Source organism: Rhinopithecus bieti, unplaced genomic scaffold (genome assembly GCF_001698545.2).
Source record: "Rhinopithecus bieti isolate Rb0 unplaced genomic scaffold, ASM169854v2 scaffold_5191, whole genome shotgun sequence".
NCBI classification, from domain to species: domain Eukaryota; kingdom Metazoa; phylum Chordata; class Mammalia; order Primates; family Cercopithecidae; genus Rhinopithecus; species Rhinopithecus bieti.
Genome location: NW_016804727.1, coordinates 1,070,728 through 1,089,318, shown reverse-complemented (window position 1 = coordinate 1,089,318; position 18,591 = coordinate 1,070,728). Strand labels below are relative to the sequence as shown.

The window sequence follows — 18,591 nt, the reverse complement described above, 5'->3', positions numbered from 1 at the left end:
TGTTGCCCAGGTTGGTCTTGAAATCCTGGCCTCCCGTTTTGGCCTCCCAAAGTGCTGGAATTGTAGGTGTGAGCCACCAAAACTGGCCAAATTAGTCTTTTTTTTAACAGGTACTTTTTACAAACCTCATTCATTTTTTCTTCAAATTCAGCCAAAGCCTTGGAGCCTTTCTTTTTCTTTTCTAGTTGCTCTTTTACTTCTTCCCTTAAAAAACAGAACGAAAAAAAAAAATTTCAAGCAATTCAAATTAGATAAATGCTTACAAATAAGACAAAAAAATTTCATAAACTCTTTTAAATATTCTAATAGACCGCTATTCAATGTTGGTATTTCTTTGTTCGCATCTATAAAAATAAATTACCATAATAAAGCCTATCAGATAACACTAATCACTCCTTTTCTAAATATGGATTATAAGAGCAAATACACCAAACATCTAAGCACTTACAACAGGCACTATTTAAAATACATTTTCATTTAATCCTCACAAAAACCCTGTGGGAAAAGGTATGGATCCCCATTTTACAGATAAAGAAACCGAAGCTTGGAGAAGGTAAGAAATCCACCTAAAGTCATAAACCTGGTAGTTTTCAGTGTTAGGATGCCCTAAAATCTATCTGACTGAACTACTGTATTCTATATATGACCCATTTAATAAGGTAGCTAACATGCTGTGCAGAGAAGAGTTAATACAGCTCACCTGACGGCTTATTCTTGGAAAGACGTACTTAAAAGACTGGCCCTAGAGGCGCATCTGGGAACTCGAATTTGGAGGATTCTTGCTATTCTCTGATAAGAGCAGATCCATTGTGCCTAAACTGTTTGTACAAACAACGTAGTTCAAGCTAAATACCTGTTTTCCTTCTGGGAATCTGGACTTTTTTTTTTTTTTTTTTTAAAGAGACAAGGCCTTGCTCTGTCACCCAGGCTAGAATGCAGTGGTGTGATCATAGTTCACTGTAATCTTCAACTCCTGGCCTCAAGCAATCCTTCTGCCTCAGTATCCCAAGCAACTAAGACTACAGGCATGTACTACCACATCCAGCTAATTTAAATATACATATAATATATATATATATATATATATTTTTGTGTGTGTGTGTGTATATATATATTCTGTACAGACAGCATCTTGCTATGTTGCCCAGGCTGATCTCAAACTCCTGGCCTCAAGCGATCCTCCTGCCTCGGCTTCCCAAAGTGCTGAAACTCTAGGCATGAGCAACCATGCCCAGCCTTGGAATCTGGAATTTTGGTACATGACAGGCAGAGCCTGATCAGCCTCAATAAAACCCTGGGCACTGAGTCTCTAATGAGCTTCAGTTGGTTGCCAATATCTCATATGTATTATCACAACTCCTTACTAAGGGAATTAAGTCCCTCTCATGTGATCCCACTAGGAGAGGACCCTTCAAAGCCTGCTCCAGGACTTGGACAAACTTTGTTCCATGTGCCTTTTCCTTTTGCTGATTGTGCTTGGTAGCCTTTCACAGTAATACATCTTACCATGAGTACGACTATCTGCTGAAACTCCAGTGAGTCCCTATGAGTTACTCGACCTGAGGGCTGTCTTGATGATCTGTGATACACATGTAATATATTTACTTGGACATTTCCCCTTGAAAAATTCATTCCCTCTCCCCATTAAAATATACTTTGTTTTGGGATAATGCATTTTCTGGTATGCTGCAATGGTTAACAATGGCACTCACACCCACTGGTAAATAATCCTTACTTCCTATTTAACTCAAAGGAAGGATTCCCTATTATACATAAGCATACTTTTCAACCAGTTGCCCAGTTTTTAGGTGCACTTGGGATTCTGAAGTTAACAGCTCTAAAGCCTGTGTCACATGTTGTCTCAGGAGTATGGTATTAATAAGGAAGACATACTAAAGAATAACACGGCCCACACTCTGATGCTTTATGTAAAAAAATCAGTAAGTTTTTCTAATTGATTGAAAAGTTGGCAGATAAAACTAGAAACAAAGTTGAATATTATTCTTCCTGATATCTGGTTACACCTCACTAAAGGACAAGACTACTTAAAGTCACTAAATAGCTTTGACCACTGCAAGGTTAAGATCTTTTATGGGACAGTGAAGAGACTGGTATGAAAAAGCTACCTGGCAGTGCTTTGGCCATACTGGGTAGTGGGTTCTCAAATGTTTGCTTTTTAATTGTACATGCATGTGTTTCACACATTCAAAAGAAAGCATATATCAAATGCTACTTAAAAAAAATTATTCATCTGGTAATTGCTTGGCAATCAATAAAATCAATTAAAGTCTTAAGAATAAACTTTAAAAAGTTGATAAAAAGCTTATAAATAGGTAAAGTGTTTCACAAATACCAGGTAGGCCTTGGTCGATTCAGATAATCTTGTATTGTTGGCCCTGAAGACTGGACTGGACCCCTTGATCTCGCCATTGCTATTGGGTTCATATAGGCCTTGGAGAAAGAACAACAATTAATTCCATTAAAGCAACCATTAAACATGCAAAAGCTCACTTACTCATCAAGTAATCTTTACTATAAATACATAATATATCCAGCTAAGTATATGCAATCCGACTAACCAACTTTTCATTCAAAAAAATTAATTTAACTCTCTTTTAAGCCTTAAAAGTTTGGGAGATAATATTAAAGTTTGGGAGAAAATGTGTGTGTGTGTGTGTTTTACAAGAGATTTGATGAAATAATAGATACCTCTGACCTACTGATGGCTTTACAGCTCTTTTTCCTAAAGCCCAGTAATCCTGTGAGGGTGATACCAGTATGTTCACTAGAAAATTAAGAAACTCAAATCCAGACTGGATGCAGTGGCTCATGCCTGTAATCCCAGCACTTTGGGGGCTGAGGCAGGTGGAACACCTGAGGTCAGGAGTTCAAGACCAGCCTGGCCAACATGGTGAAACCCTGTCTCTACTAAAAATACAAAAATTAGGCGTGGTGGCACACGCCTGTAATCCTAGCTACTCGGGAGGCTGAGACAGGAGAATCACTTGAACCCAGGAGGTGGAGGTTGTGGTGAGCTGAGATTGTGCCACTGCACTCCAGCCTGGGCGACACAGCGAGACTCCCTCTTACAATAACATAACATAACATAACATAACATAACATAACATAACATAACATAACATAACATAAATTCAATTCAATTCAAATCAATTCAATTCAATTCAATTCAATTCAATTCAATTCAATTCCAAAGAAGTTGAATAAGATCGAACTCTAAATTCATTGTTTATTCAACTACATTTTGTCTCCCAGGAAATACTACGTCATACTGATGACAATTTTATTCACAAATAGTTAACATCAAAAATTATACACAGGCAACAAAAAAATAAACAGAACAACAAAATGTAAAAGTTTGTGCATCAAAGGACACTGTTAAGAGTGAAAAGACAATTCACAGAATGAGAGAAAATATTTGTAAATCATAAATCTAGTAAGAGATTAATATCCAGAATGTAAAACAAGCTCCTACAACTTAACAACAAAAAAAACCCCAAGTAATTAAAAAATGGGCAGAAGACTTGAATAGGTATTTCTCTAAAGAAGGTATACAGTAAACGGCCAATAAACACATAAAAAATGTTCAGTATCACTAGTCATTAGGGAAATGTAAATTGAAACCACAAAGAGATGCCATTCTATACCCATTAGGATGGCTACTATCAAACAGAAAATTGCAAGGGTTAGCAAGGATGCAGAGAAACTGGAACCCTTTCACATTGCTGGTGTGAATGTAAAACGGTGTGGCCACTGTGGAAGACAGTTTAGTGGTTCCTCAAAAAGTTAAACATAGAACTACCACATGATCCTATATAACACTTCTAGGTATACACCCAAAAGAATTCAAAGAAGAGACTAAACAGATACTTGTACACAAATGTTTACAACCACAGGATTCACAAAAGCTGAAATGTGGAAACAATGCAAATGTCTATCCATGGACAAATGGATAAACAAAACTGTGGTATAAACATACAATGGAATATTATTCAGCCTTAAAAAAGAATGCAATTCTGACACATACTATAAACAACCTGGATCAGCCTTGAAAATATGCTAAATGAAATAAAACAAGAAAAACACAAAGGAACAAATACATTATTCCATTTATATTTGATACCTAGAAAAGAAAGAATGGAGGTTAACCAGGGTCTGGGGAGAAGAGGAATTTGGGAGTTTACTGTTTAATGGATACAGAGGTTCTTGTTTGGGATGATGAAAATAGATAGTGATGATGGTTGCATAACAGTATGAATGTACTGAATGTCACTAAACTATACACTTAGAAACAGTTAAAATGGTAAATTTTGTTATACATATTTTAGCTCAAAACATCTGCAAAAATTTAAATCATGCTGTCTACTACACTTACTACAGCAGAAAAATATTTTAGAGATTTTTTTTCAAAGACATATTGAGGCAAAACAAAGCAAAAGGTTTGTTATTGACAGTGTCCAGCAAAGCGATGTTGTTTTGTTAAAACTACTGATATACAGTCTGGTCTTTAATTCATTCTCTACCTCTTATATTTAGTTTTCCAAATTTAAGTCAATAAAATTTTATTTATTACTATTATTATTTTTTTTAAAAGACAGGGTCAGCCAGGCGCGGTGGCTCATGCCTGTAATCCTAGCACTTTGGGAGGCCGGGGCGGGTGTATCACCTGAAGTCAGGAGTTTGAGACCAGCCTGGCCAATGTGGCGAAACCCTGTCTCTACTAAAAACACAAAAATTAGCCAAGTGTGGTGGCGGGCGCCTATAATCTTGGCTACTCAGGAGGCTGAGGTAGGAAAATCACTTGAACCCAGGAGGCAGAGGTTGCACTGAGTTGAGACTGCGCCACTTCACTCTAGCCTGGACGAAAGAGCGAAACTCTGTCTCAAACAACAACAACAACAACAACAACAAAAAACGACAGGGTCTTGCTCTTTTGCCCAGGCTGGAGTACAGTGGTGAGTGGTGTGATCATAGCTCACTGCAGCTTCGAAAAATCCCCCTACCTCGGCCTCCTGAGTAGCTAGTACAACAGGTGTGAGCCACCATGCCCAGTCAACAGACATTTATGAAACTCTTCTACTTTTTAAATAAAAATAATTTTGATTGAAAATGACTATCCTCAAGGTTGGTTGAAGGCATTATACCTTGTAATAATCCAAAATAAGTGAAAGGAAACAATATATTTGTTGCATTTTATTTAACAAAATCTATGAAAATGACCATCATTTCTTTCCCAGCTTTATAACAGATAAAAGTTGTATACTTCCAGATTTCTCTGTCAGAGTAAACAATATAAAACCAGCATAAACAACACATACTGGGAACCCTTACCATTCAACTGACACAGCCTAATTACTTGGAATGAAAAAGATAAATCTTTGACATACTTTTCTACAAGCAAGAACAAATGCTAGAGCCCCTAACGTCATGAATGTTTACAGAATCAGGGCAAGATGTGGATATCAAATGCAATGTTAAAGACAGAGGCATATTGTTTTTTTTTTGTATAAAATGTTATACCCTCAAAGATTTCATTCAACTGCTTTTGCTAAGCATTTCGATTAGTTGGTGTGGAAGTATGACAAACTATGAAGGCGGAAATGAAGACAATGAAGGCAAGTACCATGTGCAGCTTAGTTCACTGTTTGTAAAACAGGAGTATTATTTGTACTGTTCAACACAGTTAAGTTTGGCTCAAAGTGTCCTCCTACTTGGGTAGTAAAATGTGGCCCAAAAGGCCAGGTACACTGGCTCACACCTGTAATCTAGCACTTTGGGAGGGTGAGGTGGGAGGAGCTTGAGCTCAGGAGAGACTAACCTTGTCTCTACTGAAAAAACAAAACAAAGCAAAAACCCTCTGTACATGGTGAAGTACAACCTGGCGTGATGTGCAAATAAGTTCTAGCCTAATCTAAGAGTATGCCCTCTTAACCAATCAACTGAGTCTCAGCCAATCACAAGAGCCCAACCCTCAACCAATCCCAAATAGAAGGTTGCCAAATTATGCCCAAATAAGGCAAACTCAGAACTGCACCAATCAGGGAATCTCTGTATGTCATTTCCTGTTGCAAATATAGGTCACCAGGATGTAGAACATCTTCCTCCAGTTCTAGAATCTTTTTCTTGCTCAAATGACCTTTGTTAAATTTAACTGGTTTCAGGTTTTTGTTTTTAACAATATTGATCACATTCTAATTTCCTTGGTATCACGTCATAATTTTGGCAGTACCTAATGGCAAAATATTTTAGGTTAGAATTGTAAAAATTGTTCATTTCCAAAGAGTGCAAATATATACATATCAAGGATATTCAGGTCTAAATTACTAAAACAGCAAACACTGAAAACACCCAAATAGCTATCAAACTGGGATTCGCTAAATATATTAAAGTATACTCCCTATGAAATATTATGTAGCGGCCGGGCGCGGTGGCTCAAGCCTGTAATCCCAGCACTGTGGGAGGCCGAGACGGGCAAATCACGAGGTCAGGAGATCGAGACCATCCTGGCTAACACAGTGAAACCCCATCTCTACTAAAAAATACAAAAAACTAGCCGGGCGAGGTTGCGGGCGCCTATAGTCCCAGCTACTCGGGAGGCTGAGGCAGGAGAATGGCGGGAACCCGGGAGGCGGAGCTTGCAGTGAGCTGAGATCCGGCCACTGCACTCCAGCCTGGGCGACAGAGCAAGACTCCGTCTCAAAAAAAAAGATGTCAAGGTCATGAAAGACTAAAGAACTGTTCCAGATTAAAAGGNAAAAAAAAAAAAAAAAAAGAAATATTATGTAGCTACTAAAATCAATGAAGTAGATCCATAGTTCCTGATAAGATGTTTAAGATTTCTCAAGTGAAAAGCAGAGGCAAGTTGCCAAAATAAAAGAATTATTTTAATAAATAACTAAAATTTAAAATTAGGCTGCATGTGCACCAAAATATAAAGGAAAACATCTATATTCATTCACACTGGAGAAAAAAATTTTAAATAATGATTACCTTTATAAAACAAAAAAGGTAACTGCATAAACATTATTATGGTAATAATAAAGGTAAACAAAATGACAAAAATCCAACCACAATACTGCCATTCCAACTCAGAGAACTGAACTGTACTTACGTAAAAATTCACAGATAATGCAGTGGCAATTTTTCATTCTAATGAAAAAAAAAATCGTAACATTTACCATGTTTTACAGTCTTCAAGTTATCTAGCATGTATCTTTAAAGTACATTAATATTTTTACTGTCTTACTGTGTACTATCAAACTGCTTTTACAAAGTACACACCAACCCATTCCTACTTTTCAGAGGAAAATAATAGTAAAGTAGTATATTCACATGCTAGGACTACGGGTACAATTACATGAACTACTGCTGAATAAGGCTTACTTTTACGCTTTTGACCAAACACTATCTCAGTCTGCTTAAATACACTCCAAATATCTCCATTATTTATTTCAATTATAATAGCAATATTTTAAAAAGTGCATCTTATGTTCTAGGCTCCATGCAAAACACTTGATAGTCTGCTCTTATTCATTAAGCAACAATACTTTTCTTTCCAACTATGCACAACAGAAAGCTTTTAAAACAAGAAAAGTAACTATTTTTACAAAGGTACAAGAGTTTTCATTTTGTATCAGTGTGAAAATAATGCTCCTAACATTAAGTGGGTGGCATGGTAAAGCATTCACTAAAATACAGAGATTGTTCAATTTCTCGAAACATTTCACTATCACTTAATCATAAATACTGTGACCTTGTAAATCAAACATTCACATCCATATGTAACTAGAATTGTCTGTGGCTTCAAACTGCTGCATGAGTTTAGATAACAGAAAATGATTTGTTTCTGAAACTCAGGATGGCAAATTGGTCTCAAGGGGATATGTATGTGGGCAGGTACAAAAAGAGCAACGCAGCAAAACTGGCTAAAGACACAATGTGCAGAATTTCATTTGTCAATTTGATCACCTATTTTTATCTAGAGGATACATCTATTTTAGAGGGCTCAAAGTAGCATAAAAGAACAGGAAGAACACTTTGGAAAACAGGCACAAAAGGTGGCCATCAGGAACTTAAGAGCCCATTACAAGTCCTGAATTAAAACGTTCAGTGATAAAAACTGTTCAAGAATGTACACCAAGAGTGAACCCTAATGTAAACTACTGACTCGGGGTGATGATGATGCGTCAATGTAGGTTCATCAAATGTAACAAATGTACCACCCTGCTGGTGCTGGTGAATGTTGATAATGGTAGAGCTGTACAAGTGTGGAGGTATATGGGAACCCTTTGTACTTTCTGTTCAATTTTGCTATGAACCTAAAACTGCTCTAAAAATAAAAATGTAAAAAACTGTTCAACCTGAAATTCACTGGGGTTTTTTTTGGAAAGCAATCCTATCATCTTTGAAACTATGATTGTATCATCAATGCAAAAAAGAACAGGAACTGTTTTTGAGACAATCTCAAAAAATGCCAGTATTTTCAGAGGCAAATATTCATTTTGTTGCTCCAAATCAAGTGCTATGGCAAAACTATGGAGTCAGTAAAAACATCAGTGGTTGCCACACTTGGGGGCAGGGGTGATAGAGGAATGGCTAGGCAGAATAGAGAATTTTTACTCTTTATGATACTATATTGGCGAACGCATGTTTATAAATTTGTTAGCCACGTGTGGTGGCACTCCTGTAATCCGAGCACTTTTGGAGGCCGAGACGGGAGGACTGCTTGAGGCCAGGAACTCGAGACCAGCCTGGGCAGCATGGTGAAACCCCATCTCTACAAAAAAACGACAAAAAATTAGCCAGGTGTGGTGGCATGCACCTGTGGTCCTAGCTACTCGGGAGGCTGAGGTAAGAGTATCTCTTGAGCCTGGGAAGTTGAAGCTGCAATGAGCCATGATGGCGACACTGCACTCCAGCTTGGGCAACAGAGTGAGACCCTGTGTCAAAACAAACAAACAAACAAACAAACAAACAAATACATTCGTCCAAGCCCATAGAGAATGAATACTAAGAGTCAGCACTAATACGTCAACGTAGGTTCATCAATTGTAACAAATGTACACTCTGGTGAAGGATGTTCATAATGGGGAGGCTATGCATGAGTGGGGCCAGGGGGTAAACAGGTTATCTTTGTACCTTCCTCTCAATTTTGCTGTAAAACTAAAACTGCTTAAACAAAACAAAACAAAACAAAAACAAAGTCTTAAAAAGAAAATCAAGAGTTAAGACGTACAGAACTGAGTGTCAGATGACTGAAGTTTTGGTCCCAGTTTAAACAGTCTTACCCCTCCTCTATGCAATGAGGAGACTGAATTAGACAATCTATGTCTTCTACCTCTTAATTTCTTGTTCTTAATCCCAATCTTTGAAGTGCATACAAAATGTTACCAGAGGCCGGGCGCGGTGGCTCAAGCCTGTAATCCCAGCACTTTGGGAGGCCGAGACGGGCGGATCACGAGGTCAGGAGATCGTGACCATCCTGGCTAATACGGTGAAACCCCGTCTCTACTAAAAAATACAAAAAACTAGCCGGGCGACGAGGCGGGCGCCTGTAGTCCCAGCTACTCGGGAGGCTGAGACAGGAGAATGGCGTGAACCCGGGAGGCGGAGCTTGCAGTGAGCTGAGAGCCGGCCACTGCACTCCAGCCTGGGCGGCAGAGCAAGACTCCGTCTCAAAAAAAAAAAAAAAAAAAAAATGTTACCAGAATACTCTCTTCCATGGCTGCATACCAACAGTAAGTAGAGCCCAGAGCTATCAAAAGTTCTAGTAAATGAAGCTAATTTGGTAAGTTTTTCAAATGCTTTAAAGGGATGTTTAAACCAAAACGTTTCTTCAGTAATATCAAACATTTCAGGTCTGTATATGAAACTGCATCCAAGGTCAGGTGATCTCTAAACATTCAAGGCCCAAGGGTATTAAAAGAGCCCAAATATTCAAACACCTAAGGATGCTCCTATGCTGAAACGGTGTTATGCTGCATCACTTCAACGCCATGATAATCAAGATACCACAACCAAGTCTCACCTGCAGCCAGGAGAAAGAACATCCCGCTATCTTGTAATCAAGATTCACTACCACAGTGGTTCCTAGACGTTTTCCATTATAAAGACTATACAGAACTACAAAGCTTTTAAGATGGTGAAATGGTTTGGATCTGTGTCCCCGCCCAAATCTCATGTCGAATTGTAATCCCCAATGTTGGAGGTGGGGCCTAGTGGGAGGTGACTGGATCGGGGGGGCGGAGTTCTCATGAATGGTTTAGCATCCCCCTCTCCCCTGCACTGTATAGAGGTAAGAGTTCTCAAGAGATGCGGTTAAAACTGTAGCACCTCTCCACGTCCCTCTCTTGGTCCTGCTCCTGCCCTGTAAGACGCCTGTTCCTGCTTTGCCTTCCATCATGAGTAACAGCTCCCTGAGGCCTCCCCAGAAGCAGATGCCGCTAAGCTTTCTGTACAGCCCATAGAACCGTGAGCCAATTAAACCCTTTTCTTTATAAATTACCCAGTCTCAGGGTTTTCTTTATAAAAGCCATGCAAGAACTGGCTAATACTGATGGCAAGTGTCATCATTTCATAAATGTAAGTCTCCTTTGGCGCGAGACACACACAGTTTGCAAATAATTGTTGAATAAAAAAGCGAGTTCAAGAAACGTAGCACATTCGTTTTACGTGCATTTTCCTCATTTTGCTACTCTGGCTAAAACTCTGTCACAGGCAAGCCCAGGAACTGTCAGGCTGCAACCTAAGCTTATTGTTATTTCATTATGTTTACTACCCATTCAATCTGATTCATAACCTGAGTTTTCAGCTCCCCGCCCCAGCGATCTAGAATGCTTTCCTCCCATCTCCGCTTCTCAAAAGCACCTTTTCTTCTGAATGCCTTTAGAATTTCTAATATCTGTCAAGGACCACTTCCTACTCTTTCTGCTATAAGTTATTTATGTATCTCTTTTATCTCATTTACTAGAGTAATAATTTTCATGCTCAGTACTCGCTCAAACATCTTGCCTTTTGTGGTTTCAATTATTCTGTAAGGCTGTAGATAATAATGATCCCCTTTAATAAACTAAGGCACAGAGAAGAAAAGTAACTTGTTCTAGGTCACCCAACTTCCGACGGAACAAAACTGACATTCCAGTTTTGTGTTGGACTCGAAAGCCAACTATTTTCACGCCATTCATTCCTTCCCAGTGTCTAGGGATGCCAGGTCCTACAGGGCGCTGGAAACACGAAAGCCAATGCTGCCATCCCATTTTCAAACGGGAGCCTGCTTGTCGCTACAACCAGGAGCGCTGCTGGCCCTCCGGGACCAGTCGAGGCCTCTGTGCCTCCCTCCCACTTGGGTGCGCAGTTGGAGAGCTGTGCGGACCTGGGGTGGCCGATACCGAGGAGCGGGTGAATCGGGCGCCTCCCAGGGCCTAAGACTTCGGAGTTACATGGCGGGGCGGGGGAGGGGGATTTAACCGAGTCCTCGTGGTTCTAAGTGGGCACTGGGGGCCCGCGTCCAGGAAGCAAGGGTGCAAAGGAGCAGCGCCAGAAAGAGAGGCGAGGTGAAGGAAAAGGGGCGGGCAAGAGAGAGCTGGGACCCTAAAGCGCCAACTGCGTGCGCGGCGCACGCGCATCTGGGATCGGCGGAGGGTGCTGGGTCTCCGGGCCCCACATCCGAGGGCTGCGGCTTGCCCTCTGGCCCGGCCGGGAACAGCGAGGGTCTCGCTGTCCTGCCGCCCGGCCCTGCGTCGCCCTATTGTTTTCCCCGCTGAGTACTCACCACCCGATTGTCCCGCTTCCCCATGGTGCTGGATTGAGCGCACAGTCGCACGCCAAGGGAAACCGGGCCGGAGAGACAGCCGAAGCAGGACCGCCACAGGTCCTCCTACCGCCTCCCCACTCCGCCCAGAGAGCGGCACCAGGCGGACTCGACAGCCGCGCTCGGCTACAGCGCCCCCTATCTCTGTGGAGGACAACCGGTTCCAGCGATCGCTGCAGTTGGCTGAGCGCTTGCGGGAGTCCGGTTGTTTATTAGGCACCCAAGAGCAGTCGACCCTGCACTTATGCACCGGAGTCCCACCAAGGCAGCTCGCTTCAGTTTGGCCTTGGATTGTTTTGCTTTCTTCCATTCTTTTTTTTTTTTTTGAGACAGAGTCTCGCTCCGTCGACCAGGCTGGAGTGCAGTGGCACGATCTCGGCTCACTGCAGCCTCCACCTCCCCGGTTCAAGCGATTTTCCTGCCTCAGCATCCCGAGTAGCTGAGATTATAGGCGGCCGTCAACAGTCTGGGCTAAATTTTTTGTATTGTTAGTAGAGACAGGGTTTTACCATGTTGGCCAGGCTGGTCTATAACTCCTGACCTCAAGTGATCCGCCCGCCTCGACCCAAAGTGCTGGGATTACAAGCGTGAGCCACTGTGCTTGGCCTTTCTTCCATTCTTGATGCGCTGAAATATGCGAGGGTACACAAAGATTCTCCCGATGCTTATTTTGTGCTTGACAGAGTGCAAGTGCTGGGGACAAAGTGAGGACCAAGGAGCCTTGGTCCCTCACGGAGCCCATCAGCTGGTGGGGGGAAAGGCAGTGCTGTCATAGACGCCGCTAACAAAATCACCCTCTAATTTCAATCCCATTCATTCATCACCTATGCATTCATTTCACACTAATTTTTGAACATGTCGTTTGTACAGTTTTCACTAACGGGGTGGCTGGAAGCTGGAGCTGGGTAGGGCACAAAGATGATTAAGAAAAATCCCTATTGTCAGGGGGTCTGTTTATAAACTCGTAAGGGCGATAAACACACACAGGGTCAAATTTACTGCATAGCATATCATAACATTGGCACTTCCGTACCGCAACTTTAAGGAAGATGATCTGGGCTCCAGAGAAGATAATCACATTTAGTAAAGCGACCCCTCTGGGTTCACCTTAGCAAGTGTCATTAGGAAGTAGTTGAAAATCAATTAGGATCTTCTCTGGACTCTTGGAAATGGCAAAATGGGAATTACACTCATTACATACAAGAACATGCTTTAAAGTCAACTTTCCCAATCTCTGCCTCCCTCCCTGCATTTTTCATGCTACACTATATGACAGATGTTCCCGACTGCCATTTTCTGTCTCAAAACTTTTCCAAAGTCTCACATGCAGTCCTTGGTGGTTCTGCTCCCTACTAAGTATTGATTATTTCTCAGTAACCCACTTTCCAAAATAAGGCCTCCAATCTCTCATTTTTCCTCCTCCTCCGTTACCCCTGACTTAAGCTGGGGACTCTGACTAAAGACAGGCTTCTTTTTATACACAAGACGAAGACGAGAACCTGTTAATGTTAAGTTATTCTTTCTTTCCTGGCTTATTTTTCATGTGTTAAATATTCTAGGCATTTGACCGATATTATTTTTAATACTCCAACATGATAAGCATGAGAATACCTGTGAGATAATATAGTTTTTTTTTCTTCTTCAGCTCCTTGGTTGGCTGATTGTACAGAACACAGAAACTTTTAAAAATATGGTATAAGTCAACAGAAAGGTTGTATTTCCTTTAGAAGTCTCTCTCTCTCTCTCTACCAATGTACACAACCCCTCCTGGATGAAACATGAATCCCTGGGGGGAGAGAGAAACAAGAAAATGACCAGGGGCCTGTGGAGATAATGAAGATGGCAAGAGCTACCGGGAGTTGATCTGAGTGGACTCCATAAAGACCAAATCAGTCCAAGACTTCTCAGGATATAATTCAGTGACAGTAGAAATCTTTACACATTCTCTGCACATGTGTGATCTGGTAATAAATACACTTCCCTGATAGCAATTGGCCTACATGCCCTTCCAAATGTTCTAAGCATAACCAAGAGATTACATTCCATTTTGTGGATGAGAAAAACTGAGGCTAAGGGAAGCTGAGTAATTTGTGCCGGCTTCCACAGCAAGAAAGCAGAGAAGCTGGGGATTCAAACACAGGTGCATCAAACATGAAAGCATTTACAAGATGCAGTCTCTATTAAATACACACGCAGAAACATAGACATGCATAGACACACACACACACCATGAAAGCATATGCTTTCCTTACAAAATCACACTGCCTTTGGGAGGGGAGAGAAGAGAGGGAGGTTTGAGAAGTGGCATTTCAGGTGGATTGTGACCCTGGGCTAGCTTCCCTCAGAGGAACTGAGAGGGAAGGACATTACAGAGGGCACAACCTGCATAAAAGGAGTGGTGATGTGGACAGGTTGGGCAGCATAGAACACATATGATAGAGGGGAACAAGCCTGGAAAGGTACACTGGGGCTGGAGGCAAAGGACCTTGAATGCCAAAGGTAGAAGTTATATTTTATTCTGCAGGCAGAGCCTTTTTTTTTGTTTTTCTTTCTGAGACGGAGTTTTGCTCTGTTGCCCAGACTGGAGTACAGTGGTGAGATCTCAACTCACTGCAACCTCTGCCTCCTGGGTTCAAGCGATTCTCCCGCCTCAGCCTCCCAAATAGCTGGGATTACAGGAATGCGCACACCCGGCTAATTTTTGTACTTTTAGTAGAGACGGGGTTTCACTGTGTTGGCCAGGCTGGTCTCGAACTCCTGACCTCAGATGATCCACCCACCTCAGCCTCCCAAAGTGCTGGAGTACAGGCGTGAGCCACGATACCCAGCCGTAGAGCCTTTTTAAAATTAATGTTATTTTAATTGACAAATCACTGTATACATTTATGGAGTACAATGTGATATTTTGTTATATGTATACAATGTGGAGTGATTAAACAAATTAACATATCCATCATCTTGCTTACCAATCTTTTTCATTGTGAGACATTTGAAATTTGCTCTTGGTTATTTTGAAATATATGATACATTATTATTGACTATAGTCACCCTGCTGTGCAGTAAATCTCAAAACTTATTTTTCTCGTCTATTTAAATCTTTGTACTCTTTGATCCACAACTCCCACTTCCCTCCCTTCCCACTCCTCCAGCCCCTGATAACCAAATTTTACTCTCTACTTCTATGAGTTCAACCTTTCCAGATTCCACATATGGTGAGATCATGCAGTATTTGTCTTTCTGTGCCTGACTTATTCACTTAGTATAATGTCTTCCAGATCTACCCATGTTCTTGCAAATGAGGTAAAGCTTTTTAAGCAGGGTGGTAACATAAGCATTGATAAAAGGCAAAGCTGTAAATAGTTAACAGTCTAATAATAATAATACTAATGATCGGAGGCAGGATTTTTCAGCTTGAATAACAAAGATTATAACTCAGATGGCATCTTTAGTGATGAACTTGGGTCTATATCCAAATTAAACAATATAGTTGATTTTCCTATATATTTTCTTTTCTTCATCTTTTTTTTTTTTTTTTTCTTGAGACAGAGTCTTGCTCTGTCACTCAGGCTGGAGTGCAGTGGTGAGATTTCAGCTCACTGCAACCTCCGCCTCCTGTGTTCAAGTGATACTCCTGCTCCAGCTTCCCAAGTAGCTGGGATTACAGGCACACGTCACCACCATGCCTGGCTAATTTTTGTATTTTTAGTAGAGATGGGTTTTCACCATGTTGGCCAGGCTGGTCTTGAATTCCTGACCTCAAGTGATCCGCCCACCTCAGCCTCCCAAATTGCTGGGATTACAGGCATGAGTCACTGCGCCCAACCTGATTTTCCTATTTTTTTTTTTTAATTGTTGTGTGGGTATTTGAGATTTTAAACAATGGTGAGAGATACAGAAACTCAACCCACAAACCCAAGTGTGTTGTTTTGGCACGCATGTCACTAGACTGGAAATGAAAGCATGGAGCTTTTATGTTTGAAGACAACAGCCGTTGTGTTTATCCAACTATATTAAAGGACAGAGCAAAAGACAGGAAACAAGTTAAATATCCATCACAAGAGTTAAAGTATGGTATGTCCATGTAATGGCAAATTATGCAGTTATTTAGAAAGTGATGTAGAGTTGTGTTGATAGGGAAAAATGGCCACTATACATTATTATTAAGTGAAAAAGAGAATTAAAAGAGTATGAGTAGATTGGGTGTAGTAGCTCACACCTGCAATCTCAGCACTTTGGGAGGCCAAGGTGGGCAGATTGCTTGAGCTCAGGAGTTGAAGACCAGTCTGGGCAACAGGCAAAACCTCATCTCTACAAAAAATTAGCTGGAGTTGGTGGTGCACAATAGACCCAGCTACTTGGGAGGCTGAGGCGGGAGGATCACCTGAGCCCAAGGAGGCTGAGGCCGCAGTGAGCTGTGTTCATGCTGCTGCACTCCAGTCTGGGTGACAAAGTGAGGCTCTGTCTCAAGGAAAAAAAAAAAAAAAGAATGTGAATGTGAGTGTATAGAGTATGGCTGGCAGTACGTGCAGCAAGAGGATGTATTGGTTGAGCCTTATGAAATTGCCAATATGCGGTAATTTCTAACCTATAAGAATGGCAATTTCATATGGTTCAACTTTTTACATATGTATGCTTGAAATCTTCACTGCTGGCGACTTCATAATGCAATTGGTGAGTTTAGAGGGCGGGTATAGGAACTTTTATTTTCCACCATATTCCCTTCTTTCTGATTTATTTTATTTTATAGGACTGCTCAGCTAATCAACTGCCCTTGCTCTGATTCCACACTCACCATTTAACTCTGGATGTACTTTTGCTACATGCAGAGAAAACGATCCCCAGCAAACGTGATCATCTTGTGCTCCTGACAACTATATTTCTCGCTGTAAAAAATACAAAAAAGGATGTTTTTAAAAAATGATTTGGATCATGAAAACCAAATAGACATTCATTTTAATTAACTTTCCTCTTGTAAACCCCAGGTTGAGTACTATTATTGGATAAAGGCAATGGAAGCTACCAAGTAAATGGAGTCAGAAAGGAAAGTTTCTGGTGCTCATGAGGGCGCCACCTGAATCAATGGGTTATAATTTCACTGTAATTTTCCTCTTGTTCCACCCTTGTTGAGGTGACTCACAAGCTATAAACGTTCTTGGACAATTATTTCAGGATGGCTTTGTTGGCATTGAAAGAAAACATCTTTACTTTTGCTTTTAAAAACCAGCTTTATTGAAGTATATTCCACATCTAGTAAAATCCACCAGTTTAAAATGTTCAGTTTGATGAGTTTTGACAAATGTGTATGATCGTGTAACCATGACTACCATCAGGATATCATTTTCCATCTCTCTAGAAAGTTTCCTTATGCTCTTTTGCAGTTAAACCTATAACCTTGCTAAATTTACTCATTCTAGTAGCTTTTTTTTTTTTTTTTTTTTTTGGTAGAGCCTTTGGAGTTTCTACATAGACACTCATGCTGTCTTTGAATAAAGAGAGACTTGCCAGGTGTGGTGGCTCATGCCTGTAATCCCAGCACTTTGGGAGGCTGAGGTGGGCAGATCACTTGAGGTCAGGCAGATCACTTGGGCAGATCACTTTGAGACCAGCCTAGCCAACATGGTGAAACCTCGTCTCTACTAAAAATACAAAAATTAGCCGGGCATGGTGGCACATGCTTGTAATCCCAGCTACTTGCAGTGCTGAGGTGGGAGGATTGCTTGAACCCGGGAGGTAGAAGTTGCAGTGAGCCAAGATCTTGCTACTGCCTCCAGCCTGGGTGACAGCGAGACTCCATCTCAAAAAAAAAAGAGAGAGAGAGAGAGAGAGAGAGAGAGAGAGAGAGAGACCTTCCTTCTAATCTGTATGTTTTTTGTTTTCTTGCTTATTGCATTAGCTAGCACCTCCAGTACAGTATTGAATAGAAGTGGTGAAAGCTGACATTCTTGCCTTGTTCTTGATCTTAGGAGGAAAGTACATTGAGCTTATCAAAGTGTAGGGTCAATATGGTACCAGGTCACACTTCACACCTCACATCTTTTACTTTACACTTAGTACCTTTCATTTCACAGTTAGTATTTTTCACATCCCACTTACTGACCAATTCTTTCTTGAATCAAGACTTATCAGGCTTCTACATTTACTACCTAATCAAGATTTCTTTTCAGGGTTGCTCATCTTCTCCATGTTGCTTAATCAGTTGCCCCTCATTTTCCTTGACCTATCAGCAGCATTTGTCACAACAATGACTCTCTCCTTCTCAAAATATTTTTTTCACTTGGATTTCCAGACATTATGCTCACCTACTGCTTCTTGTAAAGTCCACTTAGTCTTTGTTGCATATTTTCCTTCGTCTCCTGGTCTCCTGGATATAAACACTGGGGCACTGTAGAGCTTGGTTCTGGATCTCTTCTTCTTCTTTTTTTTTTTTTGAGATGGAGTTTTGCTCTTGTTGCCCAGGCTGGAGTGCAATGGCATGATCCCGGCTTACTACAACCTCCGCCTCCTGAGTTCAAGCAATTCTCCTGCCTCAGCCTCCCTAGTAGCTGGGATTACAGGCATGCGCCACCACTCTCGGCTAATTTTGTATTTTTAGTAGAGTTGGGGTTTCTCCATGTTGGTCAGGCTGGTCTTGAACTCCTGACCTCAGGTGATCCGCCTGCCTTGGCTTCCCAAGGTGCTGGGATTTCACACGTGAGCCACCGTACCTGGCTGGGATCTCTTCTTTTTATAGACACTTTCTTTCTTGTTGATCTCATCCAATCTCT

General features: G+C 41.1%; 1 protein-coding gene across 2 annotated transcripts in view; it reads right to left on the bottom strand.

Annotated features, from left to right (window-relative positions):
* The window catches only part of FAM133B (family with sequence similarity 133 member B), a 30,061-nt gene extending 18,146 nt beyond the window's left edge, over positions 1–11,915 (bottom strand). The window contains exons 1-3 of one of the 2 annotated variants that reach the window (XR_001885170.1): positions 11,390–11,763; positions 2,354–2,451; positions 126–204 (exon numbers count right to left, since the gene is read on the bottom strand). Coding sequence is in view for 1 of the 2 variants with exons in the window: in XM_017870305.1 (XP_017725794.1) it covers positions 126–204; positions 2,354–2,451; positions 11,789–11,812 (201 nt within the window). In the remaining variant the exon portion in view is untranslated. Of the gene's footprint in view, positions 1–125; positions 205–2,353; positions 2,452–11,389; positions 11,764–11,788 lie in introns of those variants that run through there. The other variant, XM_017870305.1, reaches the window with a different exon arrangement.
* Positions 11,916–18,591: the final 6,676 nt, after the last annotated feature.